General features: G+C 45.5%; 1 protein-coding gene across 1 annotated transcript in view; it reads right to left on the reverse strand.

Moving 5' to 3' along the window:
- Nucleotides 1-8,154: 8,154 nt before the first annotated feature.
- Nucleotides 8,155-18,849, reverse strand: part of LOC119169660 (cytochrome P450 2W1-like) — a 41,364-nt gene continuing 30,669 nt past the window's right edge. Inside the window, exon 4 of the mRNA XM_075885677.1 lies at nt 8,155-8,462. Coding sequence (XP_075741792.1) covers nt 8,394-8,462 — 69 coding nt within the window. The 3' untranslated portion in view covers nt 8,155-8,393. The remainder of the gene's footprint in view (nt 8,463-18,849) is intronic.

An 18,849-nucleotide genomic window follows, 5' to 3' on the forward strand; every position in this document is an offset into this window, starting at 1 on the left:
CGAAAAAATTGTGGTTGTGATGCTTGCTCATTCGCAAAAAAAAAAAAATCTACGGATGAATGGATCCGGCTGGGCTCTTTCTATCCGGCTGGGTCCTTTATATCAGCCGGTGGCTCACGCCACCTAGCCATAAAGTTAAATTTTATCACTGTGTGTCTAATGATTGGATCTCACTCGCGCCTCGATTTTAGCCACCAATCAGTTAGCCTCCTCATGGTTCTTTCTACTTGTTTAAAGTCTATTTTTCCTTCGCTGTCCCTAAACCACAATGCTTTGAAAAATTTGGCGCCATTATCTTCGACTATAGGGTAGAGTACTTTACAGAACACTATCAATTGTTCAGCCGCTTCTTCCTCCTCTTCACATGCACTACATACCTTGTCTGTGCCTTCGTATTTTGCTCGGTACGTCTTGGTCCCCAATACTACCGTTCTCTGCCCCGAAGAGCAGAGAACTACCCCGAGAATTATCGTAGATCTTTTCCCTTGTAATTTTCTGCTTAAAAGTGCGGTAGGTCTCTAGCGATGATTGCATAAGCATTACAATTTTCATATGTCCCTCTTTGCTTTATTCACCTTCTTCTGAACCGATGTATCTTTTTGGCTTGGTATTCTGCTGTTGTGTTAATACATGATTTACAATGTTTGAGTTCGTTTCCTCCATGTAGTATTGACATTCTTCATGTACACGTAACGGAAAGCTTTCCTACCCAACACTCCTCTCCAAGTGTTCTCAATTGCTCCTTAAATTCTATCTTGCTGCTAGCTTCCCTGCAACCAAACGATGTCGATCCCACATCTCACTGTACCCCCTTATTTGGGGTATTCCCGTGTGCTCCCACAGAAAGTCGACCTATGCCACGTTGTTTATTTTCTAATTTAATTTTAACTTCTGATTTCATGCAGATGACCGCAATGGCGGACGTCAAACACGCGAGCATGACACCTTTCCAAATCTCTCTCACAACGTCATACCTATTGTACTTGCAATGTGCCCTATTTTTTATTACAGGTGCATTCCTGGTGCCCTTAGATATTACGTATTTTTCCTGCTCTTTTAGATACCAAGCCTCATTATTTATCAACACGCCCAGGTATTTGTATTTATTCAATTTTTCTAGCGTGACTTCCAGTATCTCATGCTCACTGCCTTTGCTATCGTTAAAATCTTGATTGCCGATTTTTCCCGGCTGAACATCAAATTTAACATATTTACTTCATTACCACAGATGTCTATCAATCCTTGCAGATTCTCTAATTGTCGGCTAATCATACTTTATCATCAGCACACATGCATGCCAGTAATGACTGTTTAAAGTGTTTTCTTTGCTTGGCAAAAAAAAAAGCTGAAGCCGAGTCGACTCCCCCCTAATTTGGCTTCTAGTTCCTGGAGATACAGCATAAATAACAAAGGTGACAAGTGACATTCCTGTCGAACCTCGCGTTTTATCTCTATAGGTTAGGGTACCTGTTCTTCCTGTGTGATAACTATCTTGTTACTTTTATAGATATCCGTTAGAAGATCAGGTAATCCATCTTCCACATCTAGTGTGTCCAGTATTCCCCTCAAGTCTTTTTGAATCACACTATCGTAAGCTCCCTTGATATCTAGACATGCCAGCCACAGGGGCCTGTGTTCTTTTTCCGCTATTTCAATGCACTTAATTAATAAATGAAAACAGAGTGTCCTCCAATCTCCTTCGTTTACGGAACCCATTCTGTAGTTTTCCCAGCACCCCCTCATTCTCCACCCATGTCTGTAGTCTTTCCTTTACTATCTGCATCACCAGCCTAAACACTACTTGTGTCACTGTTATAGGGCGGTAGTTGTTCATATCGGCTTTGTCCCCCTTTCCTTCATAGATCATCTTCATCCTGCTTAGTTTCCACTCATTGGGAGATTCTCCATTTATTATTGCTTTGCTCGCTGCCTCTCATAATGTTTGCCCAGAGTTTGGTCGTAGTTTCTTTATTAGCATTTGGGATGCCGTCAGGGCCTGTTGATGTGTTATTAGGAACCCATTTTTCTGCCCTTTCCCACTCTCGTTGTCCGAGCGGAGCCACTGAGTTAATTGGGCCATCCTCATCTGGTACGGTGCATGCAGCGCTTTCTTGGTGTTTAAATTTTTCTGTCATCATTGCTTTTATATATTCCATTGCCTCATCCCCTTCTAATTTGACATCTTGAACTGTAGTTACAAACCTCTGTTTCATGCTTCTCTTATTACTCAGAGAATTGAGATGGTTCCAAAACTTTGCAGCTGCCTTTATGTCATTTTTGTTCACTTCCGCCATTCATGGGGCCCCCTTTTTTCTAATATTTTCACTGATCAAATCGGACTCTTCTCTTCTGGAGCTCAAAAAGTTATCCCGTATTCTTTTTATATCATCTGCCAGTTCACCCCTCTGTTTAGCAAACCTGTGACCCCTGGCTTCTTGAAGTCTTACTATGGCTTCCTTAGGTTTGTCACCCCACCAGCTATTGGGTTTATGTCTGCTTTTCCTATTGTTTTGACTTGTACCTTAGCAAGCTCTAACTTAAACAATCGAGTTAAATTTGTGTACGTCCACTCTGTTTCAGTATCCTCGGGAATTATTTTGTCAATCTCTTTAATTGCTATTTCTATTTGCCTTTCTCAATGATACTTACCATGTGTTTGCTCCTAATTCCACCTTCTCAATTTTATTTCTTTTCCAAAACTCGGCTTGATACGTTTGTGATCACTACCTAAGCTTCTGGACACATATTCATCTATGTTCATCACCCTTAGCCGATCATACATCCTATGTGACATTATTGCGTAATCTATCGACGACTCCAGCCTTCCCGCCTCCCATGTTATCTGCCCTTCGAATTTCTCGGTGCTGTTGTAAATGAATGAATCATATTTTTCACATATATTCATTAGCATTCTGCCTGTTGGATCAGTCCGTCCATGCATATGTTCTATGTGCGCATTCATATCTCCTAATATAATTGACGTATGCATGTGGGATGTAGTGGCCAAATACTGCACCAGTGTGGCCAATCTTTCTCTGGTGAGTAAGTGCTTTGCCGGCGGTGGTTACCGATGAGGCCGCACCCCAGGCTTTTTAATGCAGGTACATCATCACGGGGATTTTTTTAATCAGGTTGGGGACTGCGCGGCACCGAGATTCGAACCATAGGCCTTTTGCATGCGAGGTGGATGCTCTAACCACTACGCCATCGCCGCATTGCCGCAATGCCGTCATCGCCGCAATATAATTACCTCGCACTCTTCTCCTAGTTCGTCATTGTCATTTCCTATACACTGCACCAATTGATGATTTTCATCTCTGTCTTTTGCCTCGGTCCACAACTATACACAACTCAGGAGCGTCATTTGCCCTGCCACTTTTTTTTTTAGACATAAATGCTCCTTGAACTCCTGCTTTACCCTTTGTCAATCTGTACTTTTATGAATGAATGCCCCAACACTACCCCCTCCCCCTTTCTGCGGCTTTGTGTTCTATTACAATATTCTCACGCGTAGTCCAGATTGTTAGAAGGTTGTTCCATGTCCTTAAGATGTGTTTCTACAAAACCACATACCATCGGTCTCTCCTTTTTTAGCTGTTCTTCTATTTTTTACCACTTCAGCCTATTTCTGCCACCCTGTATATTAATATACCCTACGTCTGTATCGGCTCCGCCCTCGTGGCTACGTCCATTTCTGCCCCGGACTCTACATGTCTTCGATATTGCTGCCATTTTGGAATCGTATTTGACTATACGACCTGTCAAAGAGTCCCCCTGGTTGTTTTCCTTGTTACTAGCTGTCTTGCACCCCGAAAGGCCTTCGTGCCCCCCCCCCCCCCCCCCAAAAAAAAAAGCTGTTGCACGTCCTGCAAGTCAGCAACCCACCTCATGACATAGCTTCCCATCGATACAGTGGCTAGAATGAGGAAGTGTGACGACCGGCTAGCGGCTCCTACAGGAGGCGCTGAAGACTGAGGAGAGGAAACCGCGTGGGGGCGCTCGCTCCCGCATTCATGTCGCTGTACCTTCGCCGCGCCGAAAGGCGTGCTGTTTCTCTTTGTTGAGTGACATGTGCGTGCGGTCGATTTTACGTATCTGCGTGCAAAGTTCGCCCCCCCCCCTCCATCTTCTGTAGCCATGCCGCGGAGGCACAGTCACTGTTTTGTGCCTGGGTGTACAGCAGGCTATAAGTATAATAAGACTAAACTGTCCTTGTTTGGTGTACCGAAGGGCCCAACCTTGCTCGCACAGTGGCAACGTGCTGTTCCTCGCGCCGACAAGAAACTGTTGTGCTATGTGCGAACTCCACTTCGTCGACAGGTTCATTTCTAGATACTTTGAGCACACTGTCAATGGTGAGCTCGTCCGCATTGACAGAACCAGGCCCGTGCTGCTTCCGGGAGCAGTTTTAAATCAGTTCCCGAACCTCCCTGCTTATTGCTCAAAGAAGCTACCACCGGAGAGAAAGCGTTCTACAAGGACTGAACAGTATGCTCCACCGAGGAAGAAACGTGCACGATAAACTGCCTCATCAGTAAGTGCTGAGAACGCGAGCGACAGTGTTGACATCGACAGCGATTCGTGCGTGCCGTTTGACAATCTCGCCTTACCGTCGCCCTCGTTGGGGAAACATAAGTTCGGTGTATCTTCTCTAATTGTTAGTTACAGCGTGTGTGACCCCGGAAAAGACAAAAGCATCTTGTTCGCCAGGAAGTTGGTTGTTTTCACACAAGAAGAAAACGGGGTGAAGCAAGAAGTATTTGTGGAAGGAGTGCCGATACTGCTCGATGCGTGTGACGACCCTGCCTCACTCTTAGGGCAGGTAGACGCTCTAAGTGTGTGCTCAGGGGCTGGAACCCTTGAAGAATTTCCGTTTGCCATCGGCAACATGAGGTAGGCGGTCACTGGTACCGTAATATCCAGTTTAAAATGCCAGGGAACTGCACAAGAGAAAAACAATGCATTTCGTGCAAGCATCTCATGAAAGGCCTCCTCAATCAAAGATCTGCGCCGAAACAACGCCGCCGGACTCTGCTGTTCATATATCATTAAGGAGGAGGGCACAAACACAAGCTCCTAAACTTTTAAGGGCCAAGCTTTCGTGGTATGAAGACACTATGCAGAAACTGAAACAGCAAAGTGGGGAGCTCGAAGAAAACTTCCTTGAAAGCCGAATTAAAGACCTCACACCCAAGCAAAAGCTTGCCATCATGCAGTGTTTTCAGGGTGCAAGACGTAAGTCGCCCAAAAGAATGAAGTACAACCCAGGTTAGTTACTTGAATGCATGATAATGCGAATGAAAAGCCCTCGGCTGTATGAACACGTGAGACGGGAGGGCATACTCCTGCTGCCAAGTCGCTCGTGCCTGAAAGTTTACATGCACAAGTATAAGAGCGGCTTTGGGTTTAATCCCATGGTGTTAGCAGAGATTGCAGAGAAAATCAAGTCCATGGATGAATTAAAACGACTCGGGGGCCTCATAGTAGATGAAATGAAGTTGTCAGAGTGCTTGAGTGCTGGTGCAGCAGGAAAGGTTGAAGGATTTGTGGATTTTGGAGAGTTCACACCTGAGAGCGAAAAACACATTCCATGTGACCATGGTATAGTCATTCTGTTTCAACCATTAACAGGGGAGTCTTTAATTCCAGAGGAAATGTCAAAGCTGCCCTATTTTCAAAGATAGTTATGGAAGCCGTGCTGCTCACAGAGAAAGCAGGCCTCAAAGTAGATTTCATTACCTCGGATGGAGCCTCGTGGAATCGATCCATGTGGCGCAGGTTTGGCATATGGGGGTCTTCAACATCAATAAAGATTTCCGTAGCATATCCTGTAGAGGAAGGCCGACGCCTTTTCTTTATATCAGACTTCCCACATTTAATGAAGTGTGTTAGGAATGTCTTTATAAAAGCCCCTTACAAGACCCCAGATGGTGCTGTGTACATGGATCATATCAAAGCAGCGTGTGACTAAGATAAATGCGCCGTCACTCTAAAAGTGATGCCTAAAATCACCGCTTCTCATGTGAACCCCAACAACTTCGAGAAGATGAAGGTGAACTTAGCATTTCATTCGTTGAGTGCTGAAGTCCTACGTGGCCTATTTTTTACAAGAATGAAGTGGTTAGATGGTGGAGCGACCCATTCCCAACACAGGCGTTTGTGCAGATGATGGTTAAACTAATCGAAGCAATTACGGCACGCATTTCATTGCAAGGATTGAAGGTGAATTCTCCTCAAGAAACGAACATACTAGATTTTCTTGAATATCTCAACAAGTTGGAAACTTCCTTAGAGCCATTCGAAATTGGGTTTATTTCAGGAAGCACAGCCGAGGGACTGCGAGTCAGCATGCTACCCTCGGCCTATTGAGGTACGCGAGTGAGAAGCTGAACTTCAAGTTCATCCTCACAAGCCGTCTCAGCCAAGACTGCATTGAAAAGTTATTTGGCGTCATTCGCCAATTTTCAGGGTGCAACGATCACCCTACGGTGGATAGTGGTGCGGTGTGTGTGCACCACTATCTAACTAACTGAAGCAAACTAACTGAAACTTACTGAAACATCTCTGCATTGTAGCCAATGTTCACTTTAATAAGTTTCTTCCTTTCTAAAACAAGGTTGGATTCACGGATGAAGCTTGCCAGGTGCTTGATTTTCGGAGAACCAGGCCTAAACAGCAACAAAAAAGGAGGACCGACGCACGATCGCTTGTGGCCAGCTCTCTTTGCACTACTCAGTTATGGCCAGTGTAGCAGTGAGGGCGCTGGTGGCGGCGTTTTTTGCAGTGCCGCCTCGGCAGTTTGACAGATATGCTTGTGCGTCTGTTTCGTGCATGTTTGTTTCTGCTTCAACAGCGCACTTTAAGTATCGAGCTGTGACAGTCGTGGTCCGCGATCTTCCTGTGTATGCTTATTTTGTATGTGCTTTCTGCTTTATGTGCGTGCTGCAAGTTTCAAGCTTCGTGCCATTCTTCCCGTGACTTCGCAATTTGTTGCTGTAGCAGTCATTCCTTTGCCCTTGCGGGAAAATTGTGCACTATAAAGACTCAACTACCTCTGTGAAGACACATTTCACTTTCGCGTTTTACCGACTATTAGAAGAAGGAATCAGCAACTTTTCTTTTTTGAAGTGTGGGCTTCTTTTCCGCATGCCGTACAAAATAAACTATTCACATTGTAGCCGTGAAGGTGAAGTTTGTGCCTAGGCCTTACGTCATCATAAAAAAAGGAAAATGATCATTTGCACGGTGAAGAATACATCTTCAAGAGAAAAGCTAAATTTAATCATTCTCTCGTTATAGTTATGCGAGATCTTCGCTTGTGTAATATCGTGCTTCAGAAGCAGTGTCTTTTAAACACATTTTATTGTTATTTTTACCCAAAGCAGAAACTTTAGTATTTTTGTTATCACGCAGTGTGTCTGCACCTGCACGATGTAGAGAGAAAAAGAGAGGGGTGTGAGAAAGAAATCCAGAGAGTACGAAGGCTGTGCTTAGTTTTACAGCCCACAACGGGGAAATCAATGGAACCAGAAAAAAATGGGGGGAGAAAAAAAGAGTGTCTGCACTACATACACAGTTAGAAATATCATCGGGGAAACAACGTTCTTGCAAATAAACTGAATTTTCGTTTCATTTTCTTAGCATTACAAATGATAATTTTTGACAAGCCTGAAAGAGTTTTGGGGCATCAGAAACCGCGTCTCAGCGATCAATACTCATTTCGCTTGCCGTATCCTTAAATAAGTTGCAGCCCAAATATATGTGCCGCAGACGCATATAATATTCGAAAGCTCAAAATTCAATCATGTCATTCTAATTTCAAGCTTGCGCGCAAATCAGCTATGTATCAGGCTAGTGTCATTATTCAAATATATAGTTACAGGCTAATTTTTGTGCTGCCCTTATTATAATAATTACCCATTTGAACATGTTATTAGCACCCGTGTCATTATCTATTAGGAAAACATCATTAAACAAATGATGCGCTGTATAATTTCAAGAGAAATGAAACTTATGTGCTAGCTTCATTAGGCAGTTAAAACATTCAAAACTATTTACATCGCGGGTCTATTCAATGATTTGCACTTACAAACATTCTAACCAATCTTCAATGAAGGAGAAACGATTGAAAACGCGCCTAAGCCGACTGAGTACCTGAGCACGATGTTGAGCTTAGATATTTTACGGCGGTGATTTGCGTTGACGCAGCTAGGCAACAGAGGCTCGATCAGCACACGCCGCCACCAAGCAGCCCGGTGTTCTACGGGTGCAGCTGCTTTTTGTAGCTTGAAGCTACACAGAGCTTCCTGAATGGGTGCGAACAGCGGATCGTTCAAATCGTAGCGGTATCCCAGCAGGAACTGGCATATAGAGTCGATGTGGCTTCTATACGTCTACAAGAAGCTCGCCACTGGATGACCATGGTGCGAACCCAAAGTGCCGGCAAGGTGCATGGCTTCAAACTGTAACATAGCAATAGAAAGCAGAACGTCATTCGTGGAAGAGGTCTCAAAAAGATAAAGCTAACTTTCAGTGATAGCTTTAAATGCATCTATCTATCTATCTATCTATCTATCTATCTATCTATCTATCTTTCTATCTATCTATCTGTCTGTCTGCGCTTGTATGCTCTCGTGGTCATTTTCTTGTCTTGGCAATTGAGAAACGTGAAAAAAGGATGTCAGTGCACGAATAATAGAACTGGCACGGCTATACATGAATAATGTGACATCACTGCCCAGCACGTGACGAAATTCTTTCCACCGGTCGCGTGTGACGCTTAGTCGTGTACCACACCCCGAGGTATTCGGGAATGCGCCTCAGGTGATTGGCAGTCTATATCATACTAGTTTTGTAGATTTCAATGATGGATTTTTCGAGGACCTCTTGTGGATCGGTGTAAGTCAATGGGGAATCTTTACAGTGAAAGAGGCTCTAAGGATAGCTCATTGTTTGACTCCACATCGATCTTGAAATAGGTGCTTTTTATTTCTGCCTGGAAAATAGGGGTAAACCAAGGTGTCATGCCTATGACAATTAGAATGAACTGCTTATCAGTAACTTGTGTGGTCTGCATAATCATTCAAACTGTTTATAGTCATGCTTCCTCTTCAAGTACGCAAGATTGAAAAGAAAAGTACACTCACTTGCATATGTGTCAGAAAACTGAACTAGAAGCTTTACAGAAATCTATAAGACGTGTCAGATATATCAGCCCTGCCGAAATGAAAAAACGGTACGTCATGAAGCTTGGCGGATGTGAGAACGGCTTGTGGCCACGGAACTTTAAGCGTCTTCAAAAACCACATTTTTAATTTCAGTTGTCTTCATTTGAGAGCTACTTTCGTTATCTATGGAAAATATTGACTTTTGAATGGGCATGAGTGCATGCCACATAAAAAAGTCGTGCGGGCGTCAGCAGATTGGTCGATCTGTGAAATGTTCTGTTAAAACAAAGAAAAAAACAGCAGCGTGAGCCGGCGTCAAAGACAAGTGTTCTGATATTCTGAACTGCAGCCAAGTATTCCGCTAGAGAGCAACGCCAGTGCTTCAAACTGCTCCTGAAGAAGACCGCGAAAGCGGGTGATCTCAGCACAGCGCATATTGTGGTTGCAGCGTTGGCTATCGGCTTATATAATTATCCTCACTGCATATGCACAACTATGGCTTGGCAGCTTAAAGTGAGACATTTCGCGAATACCCACATGATCGCAGATTTTGGCATCCACGTCATGTAATCGTAACATGCACCTCTTCGCAGTGAACACGACGTCTCTGCTCTAACGTGAATACCGATGTAATGTGATTGCTGACCCATTTCACACCAATGTATTCCGTGTGTCTTGCGAGCATAGAGGTGCGCCCGACTACTAAATTTACGCAAAAATGTTCATACGCATCGAGACGATTGACATAAAGCAAAAAGACTAGTGTGCCCTATCGGAAAACACAGTGGCGCTGTCTAACCGACAGTCATGATAATTGGATTATTGTGTTACTGGCCACTAAAACGTGACCATGCTGTACAATGGCTTACAGGCCGAATCAGCATATTTAGGCTGTTTATGAAAGTTTCGGTCATACCCAGGTTGTTATTAAGGTTTGAACGGGACGGCTGCGGTAAAAACCTGAAAGAAACTACCAGGCCAGCGTGGAGCACACTGCAGGGTCACTGTAAAAGCTGGAAGCGTGGACTTTTTAGTGCCCGTTTCGAACACTCTTGGGGCAACTATTATAAGAATATTTTGCACGATACCCACTACACCACGGAGCATTAAAATTTGAGTGTGGTAGGCAAGTGTACACGCGCCATTATTCGTCTTTTTTCAGAGTATGTAGGTACCCGCTACACACCTTCAAGTGATTATGTGCGCTTTGTTGAAGTTGTGGATATCTAGCCGCTTACGTTTGGGTGCTCTCGTGGTCACCCTCTTAACTTGGCGTGAACCAAAATTAGCATGGGAGGGTAAGATGGCTTGACAAGCATGAATAATGTGACCTTCCCGTCGCGTACGTCGTAAAACACTTCCCGCCAGACAGTGGCGCATACTCACGGGCGGGGATGTGCCACAGCTGTTTATCTACCCAGGAACGACAAGAACACTCATGGGGAATTTTACGCGTGAGCGTTAAGCAATACCCGACATTGGTAGCGTCGACCAACGAAGACATAGAATAAATGTCAGTGTTAAGAAAAACCGGACATAGGCAACGTTGACTCCCCGATGAAAGAAAATAACAGTTCCAGCAGGAATTGAACCGAAGCATTTTGCGTGGCAGTCAAGCATTCTACCACAGAGCTACTGCAGGTCTCGGAACTACTTTACAAAGAGACGCTAATCTTCGTGAAACGTCCATAGTAGTTGAAGTACGGCATACCCAACTTAATAAACATTACATATGTACTCCTTTGATACAGCCGTCACGTCGGGTTAACGTCGATTGTGGTTAGCTGCCATGCTCTGAAGGTACTTCATGTAGCAAGTCCCAGGGCCAGCATGCTCGAGAGTATCAGCGCTTCATATTAGCTTTTGGTGTTGCTAATACGCATGTTCCAGTTGGCATCTTTGCGCAAGTGCAAACAACTGGTTATACAAATTTATGCAATCCTTCAGCATATATCTGTGCCTGCAATATTTGTACATATATTTAGCGTCATTTCAAGACGTGTCGTTAAAAAAATGCAACACGGTCACCTTCCCTGTGCATGCTTCGCATAACGTCAATTCTCAGGTATACGTGGGATTGATTGATTGATTGATTGATTGATTGATTAAAACTGTATTTTGGTTCTGAGAAGACGCAGTGGAGACCCCGCGCCAGCCGGCTAATCTCACGTAGGGACTGTCAAGCCGAGCTTAGCGGCCCGTTCACAGGCACTCTGGACTGCCAGGGTTTGTACCTTAAGTTCAGGGCTGCCTAAGAGCGCAGCCCACCTGTCCTCGCTGAGGGCGGGCCGATGGCTTCATATTCCCACAACACATGATTGAATGTTGCTAACAGTCCACAATTGGGGCAATCCGCACTTGTATACCCTTCAGGGTAGTTGGCATGAAGAACCACAGGGTTAGGATACGCACTGGCTTGCAATAGTCTTAGGGTGACTGTCTGCGCCCTGCACAAGGCCGGAGGTGGGAGAGCAGGCGCCCTTCTTGACAAATAGAAGTGCTTTGTTATTTCGTTGAACGTAAGTAAGTGTTCCCAGCGAGGCAGAGGGACTGCGGGGGCGGCGCAGTCAGTGCGTCCTCGGGCGGCCTCGTGTACGCCCTCGTTCGGGTTAGAGGCATAGCCTTCAATCGATCCCAGGTGAGCGGGAAACCAAGTGAGAGAATTGGGCGTCATACTCTTGACGCTTTGGAGAATGTGGAGGGCCTGAGGGGCTACCATCCTGGTTTCGTAGGCTTTGATAGCCGCCTTGGAGTCGCTGTATATTGACTGTCTGCAACTATCTAGCATAGCCAGCGCGATTGCAACCTGTGCGACCATCACAGGCTTCGATGCGCGTGCCGTGGTGGAGCAAGTGAGCCTGGAATTCGAGTCAACAATGGAAACAACGAATGCCTCTTGTTGGACATATTGCACACCATCCACAAAGCCTGCATTAGTGGGGTTGCTATGGACGTGCTCGAGCAGAGCTCTACCCCTGGTCCTACGTCGACCGACGTTGTGCACAGCCTGCATATAGCGGGGAATGGGTGCGATGCGCAGTTGAGACCTGATGTTTCTGGTAATCTGCATGGAATCGGGGCACTGGTCAATAATGTGGAGGCCCAAACCGTCGAGTATCTTGCGGCCCGACTTAGTTCCGGAAAGCCTAAGCAGCTGTGAGCGCTCTTGCGCCTCAATTATCTCTTTGAGTGTATTGTGAACACCGAGCTTAAAAAGGTTTTCAGTGCGAGTACTTACAGGCAAGCCGAACGCGAGCTTGAAGACCTTTCTTATGAGGGAATTGAGCTTAATTCTCTCCGCAACATGCCAATTATGCATGGCCGCTGAGTACGAAAGGTGACAAAGCACAAGCGCATATGATGCGGATGACATTGTCTTCCTCGATTCCCCGGTGTCAGTTGGTGATCCTCCTGATGAGGCCGAGAGCACTTTCCGTCTTGGTAGTGATCTGTCTGAGTGCAGCTTCGTTAGCGCCGTTGGACTAGATATACATTCCCAATATTCGGAGTGAATCCACTCTGGGCACTGGGGACCCGTCACCAGTGAAAAGCCGTACTTCACTTTGAGACGCAGGCTTCTAGTCACGGTGACCGCCGCCTCGGGGTGTTTTCTTGAAGAGCAGAACTTCAAAATTCTATAGGGAGCACCTGAGACCGGTGGGACGGAGGAAACGTTCAGTCACGTCGATAGCGCGCTGCATGGCTTCCTCAACTTGATCGTCGCTCCCGCCGTTGCACCAGATGGTTATATTATCTGCGTATATAGTATGATTGATTTCTTGAACCTTCGTGAGTTCCTTATAGAGCCCGATTATCACGACGTTAAAGAGTGTTGGTGAAAAAACTGAGACCTGAGGAGTGCCACGTGAACCGAGGTTGATCTCTTGTGAGAAGTACCCTTCGATCTTGAGCTTGGTAGTTCTCTGGCAAAGAAAGGATCTCACGAAGTCGTAGACCCTCTTCCGTAACCTTAGGCTGGCAATAGACTGGAGAATGAATTCATGACAAACGTTGTCGAAAGCTTTCTCAAGGTCTAATCCAAGGATGGCTCTGGTATCTCCTGTGCTCCGGTCGATGATCTGATGCTTTATCAGCTTCATGGCATCCTGTGTCGAGAGGCCAGCTCTGAAACCAATCATATTGTGGGTGTACATGTCACTAGTCTCGAGGTGCACCTTGAGTCGGTTCAGAAGGGCGTGCTCAGCGACATTACCAACACAGGAAGTTAAGGAAATCAGTCTTAGATTATCTATTCCTGGTGCTTTACCAGGTTTCGTGAGTAGAACTGTGTAGGCCATCTTCCACTGTGCGGGGACCTCCCCACTGCGCCACACTTCATTAATCTTTTCCGTAAGGAATTCAATGGAGTCATCATCAAGGTTCTTGAGCATCTTATTGATAATGCCATCATGGCCAGGGGCGGATTTGGCATTTAGGTAAAAGAAAGCCTGTCGGATCTCAGCCACAGTATAGTCCTGGTCCGACTCCGGCACGTCGCACCACGCGTAGTCCGGAAACTGTGTGGGTGCAGAGCTATCTGCCACTCGCAGATACTTGTCTATAATCTTTTTGACAACCAATTCGTCCGGGGTAGAGTCAGTAGCAAGATGGATGGCTTGTGCGAGGGATCGCCTCTGGCTGGACCTGGTGCTGCCCTCATTGAGAGGGTGTTTGAGAAGACCCCAGCTCTTCCCAGATCTGAGCTGACCCTCGATGCTCTCGCAGAGCTCATGCAATTGTTGTTTACACTGGGTTTTGCAGTGCTCCTCGATCGCCCTGTTAACCTCGAAAACCTTCTTGCAGAGCCTCCTGTCATGCTTGTGTCCCTTCCACCTCGTGAGTAGGGCTTGCTTGGCTTCGAGTAGGTGGGCCAACCTGCTGTCCATGTTTTCAACATCGAGGTCAGTGACGACCTCCTTGGTCACTGCCGTGGCGTCATCTCTGATTCCTTTGTACCATATTTCAAAGTCTGTCCCAGCCGTCGGTGCTTTTACGTGGAATCTGCCAAATTTTTAGGGGCGAAGCTCTGCAATGCGGCACCCGTTCGTCCCTCGTCGTAGTGCACAACATGCCTTACGCTTTGACCTGCAAGGTGGAGCCAGTAGGAGATTTCTCCTGGGTGTTGTTGAACAATAAAAAATTCTCAGCGTGCGCGTTAACTAAAAGCCAAATTCTTCTGTCTCTCATTGCCCATTAGCAGCCATTGGCATGTACATTGAGCACTATCTGACAAGAAAGGGTTGCTACGTTATACTGGCTGGGCATAACGTCCTAGGATTTAGAAAGGTTTAGCGAGCGTTGGGCCACAGTGCCATGAATACAGTGCACTAGTAAATAGTGCACTGTATTATATAGACTCCCTTTGTAAATTATAAGGGAGTCGGCTCGGCTTCAGCATCTCTTTTACAAAGCAAGTAAACACGTTGAACAGTCATTGCCAGCATTGAGGTATCCAGATGATATAAAAGTAATAGCCGAGAACAAAAACTTTTGCAGGCATTGATAAACATTTGGGGTAATAAGGAAGATAGGTTAAATGTGAAGTTCAGTAGGTAAAAGTCCGCAATCAGAATTTTTAATGATAACTAGACAGGGAGCTTAAGATACAGAAAGTCACACTGGAAATAGTGGATATATAAAAATATTTGGGCGTACGGATAGATAACGGAGCTGAGTACCTGAGATACGTAGTGTAACAGGAATGAAGCTGTAAAAATAGGTCACTATGGAACTGCATTATGTATGACGTTGTGACAGGGATTTGAAAAGGTGTCATGGTCCCGGTTTTGACAATTGGCAATGAGGTCTTGTGCGTAAAATCAGAGGTTAAAGCAAGATTATAAATTAAACAACGTGACATAGGTAGGCTTGCTTTGGGAGCATACGGGATTAACTCCAAATCAGGGGGTACCGAGTGACCTGGAACTACCATCGTTGGAGTGCAAGGAAGCTAGCGGCAAGATAGGATTTGAGGAGTAATTGAAAACATTGGGAGAGGAGCGTTGTGCTAGGAAACTTTTCAGCTAGTTGTGCATGAAGAATGTTCATACTAAATTGAGGAAGCGAACTCAAAAATTGTCTAGCAAGCATTTAGACAACAGCAGAATACAAAGCCAAAAGAAAACATTTGTTTTGAAATGGGTGAAGGAAACAGAGAAGATTATGTGGAATAATAAAATGCTTATGAAATCATTACTGGAGACCTACCGAACATTCAATCAGGAAATTGCAAAAGAAAGGATCTACGATAATTTTCAAGGTAGTTCTCTGATTTTCGAGGCTAGAACGGGAGCGTTGCGGGCGAAGACGTACCGAGCCAAATACGAAGGCACACACACGTTATGTAGTGTGTGTCGAGAGGAGAAGGTAACTGCTAAACAATTATTAGTTTTCTGTAAAGGGCTCCCCACGAAAGCCCATAATAATGGCACAGAATTTTTCAACTCATTAGAATTTAGGGACAGTGAAGGTAAAATAGACTTTAAACGAGCAGAAATAACCAGGAGGAGGCTAAGTTATCGGTGAATACAATCAAGGCGCCAGTGAAATTCAACCCCTCAACACATATTGAGAGTGCTTAAATTTATGGTTAGGTGGGGTGAGCCACCGCCCGATCTAAAACACACAGCCAGATCCATCCATCCATCCATCTATTCATCCATCCATCCATCCATCCATCCATTCATCCATCCATCCATCCATCCGCCCGTCCGTCCGTCCGTCCGTCCATCCATCCATCCATCCACCCATCCACCCATCCACCCATCCACTCATCCACCCATCCATCCATTCATGCATCCATCCATCCATCCATCCATCCATCCATTCATCCATCCATCCATTCGTCCATTCGTCCATCCGTCCATCCATCCATCCATCCATCCATCCATCCATCCATCCATCCATCCATCCATCCATCCATCCATCCATCCATCCATCCAATAGTGTCTATGTAAACTGTACAGAGCTGCTAATTTAAACTAAAGCAATCACAAATTTCGCACCATCTCCCTGATGGGATGCGAAGCAGCAGCGGTGCGCACGGCCTTGACCTGGCTGAAATCGGCGTCGACGAAGGTGCTGGAAGAACTGTTTCGCGGGAGGTGGGTTGGATTCCATGTGGATTTCTTCACATATAAACGAGCCGTAATAGCATTTCCACTCGACGTGCAGTCGAGCTTTGCGAGTGGTGGATAGAGAGAAGTGAGGGAGAAGTGTGTTGCAAGTGGGTGGAGGAAGCGGCAGCTGCGGGGGCTGCGGCGAGCGTGCTGCAAGTCAGGAAAAGAGTTACGTCAGCCTGCTCCAGTGAGGTAAGCGTGCCGTCCATGCGCAGCTGGAGCCTGACCTACTTGGAGCCGCTCCAACACCTGCTCTGAGGAGACCGCATTGCGGCACTTTCATACCAACGCACGAACGTACCACGTTACACACGTGAATCAAAGAGCGGCTTCGTATCTAAAATTTACACCATCTTCCCAAAGTGAACCATGAAGGGATGCGAAGCAGCAGCGTTTCGCACGGCTGACGTCACCAGTTGAACGGCGCTAACCCGGATGCTGCGAGGAGCGCTGGAAGAATCGTTTGAAACGATCGCTGACACATACAGACATGTTTTAACGCATATGGTAGGCGCGCGTCCGGTTTATTGCGCATGAATCAACTAGTCGGCGAAGTAGCGAAGAGTGGTAGCAGAAGGCGTTGCGGCTGAACGGATGCTGCGGGTGGCAGCTGCAGGTGACGTCAGCGCGCACTGCTAGGGGAGCATGATGTCAACGCGCATCTGCGGTTTGACCTAGGTGGCACCACTTGAACAACTGTGGCGAGAGGATCGCGTTGGAAGCGTTCTTACAGACGCACATACGTACGGCGCGTTACACACGCTAATCAAAAAGCTGTTTCGCCTCTAAAATAGCTCTGCGACGTCCAACTGACTCTTTTTTCAACAGCTCTACAGCTTTTTTATTCAGTACAGTACAGTGCAAGTAAAAAGTTGATATAATACAGAAGGAGGTTCCAAAGTAAAAACTGTCGGGGGGACCTCCTGTGAATTCATGTATAAAAATATAGAACAAAGATTGGCAACTACGGAAAAACAGCAAGCGAATAAAACAAAAAAAAAAACATAATGAAAACTGTTATTTTAAACTTATGGTACCTGGTTAGAATAAGGTGTTCTTTGCTTAGGCTCACTCTGGGGAAAATCCTGGCCGGGCTACATGGGCGCCACGACACGCTTAGCGTTTCCCTCCAGTTCAACCGTGGTGTTCAATCACACCTTCAAATTCCACAGGATGATTAGCGCTGTGTCCAATATTCAACACTATTCTCGCTATCACGCCTCTTTGTCTGATTACACTCTCCATGTTGACAAGTACACTTAAAACAACCCTATTGACAAAAACGTCCATTATAGGAATGGTGGATTCCACCATCCATCATTTTGGTGGATTATGGCGGTGGGAACGTTGGTGGCACATGGTGTATGGTGGCTATGGTGGAGCGGATGGTGGATGGCGCGCTCTAGCTAGCAATGCTGGAGTGCGAAGCAGCGTCAGAACCACCGTGACAAGCTGCCAGTAAAAATGTTAAAAATATTTGCTTAGAAAACGATGTAGAAAACACCTGCAAAGAAAACGTGCGACAGCGAGGAATCGAACCTGCCACTTTCGAATTCTGAACCGAAGACAATAACCATTGCGCCACACCGACTTTTCTTTTTCTTTAATGAATGGAATTATCACCAGTAAACTACACACAACATACTTCATCAGAAGTCAGGCAAACACACACACACACACACACACACACACAAGGGTCAAGAACGGGAAGCCACTCCGGAACGGGGTTAAAAGTCTCGGCAACACTGCACACTTGAGCAGCTGCTTCTCGGAATAGAGATCTTGTCGACCGTGGTGGCTCGGCGTGTCTATCGATCATGCGACTTTTCCTTAATGAATAAAGTCCCAACAATATGTGCTGTTGCAAGTGGTGAAACAGGTTGTAAGGAGTATTATCAGTCAGATTCTTTTTGAATGGAAGGCACCTAATACCATGAGCTGTGATTGAAAGTTCTTTTCTTAACGTTCTTTTTATAACGTCCCAAAAATAAAAAAGCGTCACGACAATGAATAAAACAATGCTCTATAGTCTTAGGTTGGTTGCAGAGTCTACAATTCACTGTCCAGGGCACGTATATTAATTTTTTATTCAGTCACGTTTTCACTGGCGGCGTGGAAGTGTGCAGTTTAAAGAAAAATGTTTTCGCTGAAGGAGATGTACACATTCTACGTACACGAAATAATACATCGTGACCAGGCAGAAGCAAAGGTGGCTTTCGATAAACAGGTTCGGGGAAAGGTTATTCACAAGTGCAGCGGTCAAATTCGTTCTGTCAATAGTATACAATACTTTAGGGTAAACCTGGCCTTAAAAAACTGACAGTATCAACAATTTTTTTAGGAATCCCCGCAATGGCAATTCCTTAGCAACGCTTGTTATGACATGATTAAAAGGAAGGTGGTAACATAGACGGTTACGAAACACTGCTAATAGAAATGGGTGGCACACATCCTTGAGGTAAAAAAAATGGCAACACTAACTGTTGCACGAAGAAATAAACAAGGCCGAGGCCACCCTATTCAAGTGGAAAAAAAAGATTGTCTCTTTTCTTGGGTTCCCAAGA

The sequence above is a fragment of the Rhipicephalus microplus genome, chromosome 2 (assembly GCF_043290135.1).
Source record: "Rhipicephalus microplus isolate Deutch F79 chromosome 2, USDA_Rmic, whole genome shotgun sequence".
In the NCBI taxonomy this organism is placed as follows: Eukaryota; Metazoa; Arthropoda; class Arachnida; order Ixodida; family Ixodidae; genus Rhipicephalus; species Rhipicephalus microplus.